Below are 3,938 nucleotides of genomic sequence, written 5' to 3'. Positions count from 1 at the left end.
TAACTTGCTAATTCATCAACGCAACGTATAAAAAGAATAACACGATTACATTAAAATGTAAATACAATTTGTGTTGACATTTTAATATATTGTATTGACATTTTAAATATATTGCATTAACATTTTAAATATCAATGTCAACACAGTATATTAAAATATCAACTAAGTTTATATTGATATTTGAATATTATCGCGTTGATATTTTTAATAAATTGCATTGCACTAATGACTTAAGAAAGTCAGCAACAGATCACCTCTAAATCTCTAAGTTTAAATATAATTAATTACGAACTTAAAACAGATGTTTAACTCATAAATTAATGTGCTGGTCTCGACGGCGGCAGAGGCATAAATTAAGGTGGCCCAATTGGTCCCACCTCCTCTTTTGTCATTTTGTGTGGCTCTGCAACTATATATCGCAGCTAACAACCTCAAATCTTTCTCACACACTCAATCCTCTCTCTCACTCTTGTAGTTCATTCACACTATCGGTTTAGTTTCTCTCTCCTTATTTTCCTCTCTCAACTACGGACTTGTTTGGCTGTATTGAACATTGTTTGAGGTGCTTAATTATATCCCTTTTTGTTTTGTTTTTCCTGTTTTTTGTACAAGTATAAAATGAATGGTCTAATACAGAAAAGCAGCGAAGATGCTAAGCCAAAATGTGGATTGGAAATCAGGTATTAATATGGAAATAAAGGAAAAGAAGTTCCTTGACATGAGCAGCACGGCTAGAATCAACGCTATGAGAGCTTCATCTCCCACTCACATCAAATCTCACTCCCTCTCCCTACATAATGTAAGCCCCCTTAATTTTCTACATATATACTCCCTCCTCGCCCCTAAAAATAGAAATATTTGAAAATACACAGATTTTAATACAAAATTAATAAAGTAAAAAGAGATAGAAAAATTAATAAGTCCCACCTCTTTGGAGAGAATTTTTTTTTATAAAAATGAAAGGTTTTTTTATTTTCAGACAAAAATAGAAATAATTTATATTTTTAAAGGACAGAAAAAGTATAAGCGTACGTATGTGCTGTATGCATGTACGTACGTACATACATACATACATAGTAATAATTTTGATTTGGGCTTACAATTTGGGTTTGTGAGCAGGTGCAACAACGATCGGCTTTGGACATGTTCGAACAAATCACAAACGCATCAAAGGGAAAGCAGATTGTCATGTTTATGGACTATGACGGCACGCTTTCTCCCATCGTCGATGATCCGGATCGAGCCTTCATGTCCGATGCAGTGAGTGCTACCACCAAACACCTACGCCTATGTATAAATAAGTATTCACATCATATGTTATTGGCGAAATTAATTTGCAGATGAGGGCGACCGTCAGAAAACTTGCTACATACTTTCCCACTGCTATAGTCAGTGGGAGATGCAGAGACAAGGTACACCAACTACTTCATCTGTCCGTCATTTGAAGACACATTTTGAAACACCTTGAGTTTTAATAAATTGTTTGAATTTTATAACTGAAACATTAAAAAACTTTGTGAAAGTAAGTGAAAAGTAAATGTGTTTTTAATTTGCGGATAATTAGAAATGGCAAAATATGTCAAAGTTTCTAAACTGATGTCTGAAAACAGGTGTATAGTTTTGTGCGTCTAGCAGAGCTGTATTATGCAGGTAGCCACGGCATGGACATAAAAGGCCCTTCCAAACACTCCAAAGTTAGCCCTCTTTAATCAAATTATTACTCCTAATAATATTAAAATTAAAATAAGTGATGAATATATTTATAATGATTATGTGTTAATCAGGGAGGTGAGGCTATTCTTTTCCAACCTGCCACTCAATACCTTCCCATTATTGACGAGGTACGTTGTTTTCAATTATTTCCTAAATAGTCGTGTTTTGTATTTTTAATCTTTACTATTTAAAAGTGGTGAGGAATATAAATATGGAATATTTTTCTCAGGTTTACAAAGCACTATTGGTGGTCACAAAAGATACTCCAGGTGCTACCGTCGAGAACAACAAAGTTTGTCTCTCTGTACATTTCCGACGTGTTCATGAGAATGTACGGACTATCAATTGTTTTGTATTAAAACCCGTGATGTTTAGTTTCTATTATTGTTTGAGGACGAGGAGAGTATTTTGTATTCGAAATTTTCTGAACATGAAAATTAATTTACAGAAATGGGCTGAACTTGCTAAACAAGTTGGATCAGTGCTGGAGGCGTACCCTGAATTTCGATTGACTCAAGGGAGAAAGGTGTGTGTGTATTTGATTTAAATTCCTCTAATTTTCTATGTTTTCAATTAGAAAAAAATTACTAAAATTTTAAAAATCTTAGTAATTTATAAATGTTAGAAATGAATTACTCACAATGCTTGGGTTGAAATAATCATCAAACTTCCACAATTATAACAAATAAACTTATCACGGACTTGGATCTATTTTGATATATCAATTAAAAATGAACCACTCATTTCTTAACAATCTTACAAAAATGAGGGTTATCATTCATTATAGAGGAATATAATTAGGATTATATTACTGATTAATAATAAGATATCGACTTATAAAACTCATGCTTTTGTAAATTAACAATATTTACCATATTTTATTAATTTATCTTCTCTTGAATTGGTACCGTCTGCTTTAATGAGTTGTACATAGCCAGAATTTGTGGTACTTGAAGATTTAATTTGGTTGCATGATGTATGTAAGGCTAACTTTGATTGGTTGGTTTTGATTAAATTCAGGTTTTCGAAATTCGTCCTACCATCAAATGGGACAAAGGAAAGGCTCTAGAATTTCTATTAGAATCACTTGGTGAGTTCTTATTTATTTTGTTTATATACTAATATAAGTATAACTTGGTCACCAAAAATGATTTTGTGTACTCATTAAAAGCCTATTTTGATGCGGATGTGGTCCTAGCCTTTGAAATTTATTTGTGTTAATTCTAATTAATTCAGCATTACTAATTAGTGGAATCTGGTTGTAGTGGCTTATGGCTTTCTTATTCTAATAGGGTATGCTAATTGTGCTGATGTGTATCCTATCTACATTGGAGATGATCGAACTGATGAAGATGCGTTTAAGGTACTAACATCATCTCCAATCGTACACCAAGACTCATTTTTGGTGTAGATAATTTCTCCAACCGTACACCAAACTCAAACCCATTTTTGGGGTTTTCAATGGAATAACACCAAATATGGTGTTTACTCCAAAATTTTGTTAGACAAATAATAAAAAATGGTGTAAACTTAATGATGGTGTAAATGGTTGGAGTAAACCTACTTTTTGGTGTGACGTATACTCAAAAATGGGTTTGAGTTTGACGTAAATGGTTGGAGATGACCTAACTAACTTTAATTTGTTAACCTTCAACACTAGTTACCAATTTAGTCCCTTAAATATGTTTTTAATTATATAATTTTGGAATCAGGTTCTAAGGGAAATGGGCCAAGGATCTGGAATTCTTGTTTCCAAGATTCCAAAAGACACAAATGCATCGTATTTGTTGCAAGAACCATCTGAGGTATTGTAATACTTTACTTAATTACTAGCTAATGTTTGTTGGCTTGTTGGAATGTTATGATACTAATTATGTAATTTATTTATTATTTTCTAGGTCATGGCATTTCTACGACGTCTAGTGGATTGGAAAAGATTATCGCTAAGAAAACAGTTCATGCTAAAAGCTAGACTTGAAGGGATTAAAATGTCATTACCGATTTGAGAACTAATTAGATCTTATTATATGTGTACCTATTTGTAGCTTTATTATGCTTTAAGTAAAATTATATAAGAAGGTTAAAATGGGAGGGGCTGGAATAGGAAAAGAAAAGAAATAATAGAATCCCCCTTATGTTAGATGTACCATGCCCTTGTACAACTTTTTACAAGTACAAAATTGTAATCTTTTCTCTCGTATATCCAATCAAATGAAAGTGTGTTA

The 3,938-nt window shown here is 32.5% G+C and overlaps 1 protein-coding gene across 1 annotated transcript; it reads left to right on the top strand.

Annotated features, from left to right (window-relative positions):
- Window positions 1-455: 455 nt before the first annotated feature.
- LOC125201617 (probable trehalose-phosphate phosphatase H) lies at window positions 456-3,938 on the top strand. The gene is made up of 12 exons (XM_048099801.1): window positions 456-562; window positions 637-799; window positions 1,120-1,260; window positions 1,341-1,412; window positions 1,611-1,694; window positions 1,785-1,841; window positions 1,943-2,044; window positions 2,162-2,239; window positions 2,734-2,803; window positions 3,006-3,076; window positions 3,426-3,518; window positions 3,612-3,938. The coding sequence occupies exons 2-12, from the start codon at window positions 650-652 to the stop codon at window positions 3,717-3,719; spliced, it is 1,026 nt and encodes a 341-aa protein (XP_047955758.1). The 5' UTR covers window positions 456-562; window positions 637-649; the 3' UTR covers window positions 3,720-3,938.

This window comes from Salvia hispanica, chromosome 1, assembly GCF_023119035.1.
Source record: "Salvia hispanica cultivar TCC Black 2014 chromosome 1, UniMelb_Shisp_WGS_1.0, whole genome shotgun sequence".
Taxonomy (NCBI): domain Eukaryota; kingdom Viridiplantae; phylum Streptophyta; class Magnoliopsida; order Lamiales; family Lamiaceae; genus Salvia; species Salvia hispanica.
The sequence above is the reverse complement of the archived record's forward strand: the minus strand, read 5'-3'. Positions and strand labels throughout refer to the sequence as shown.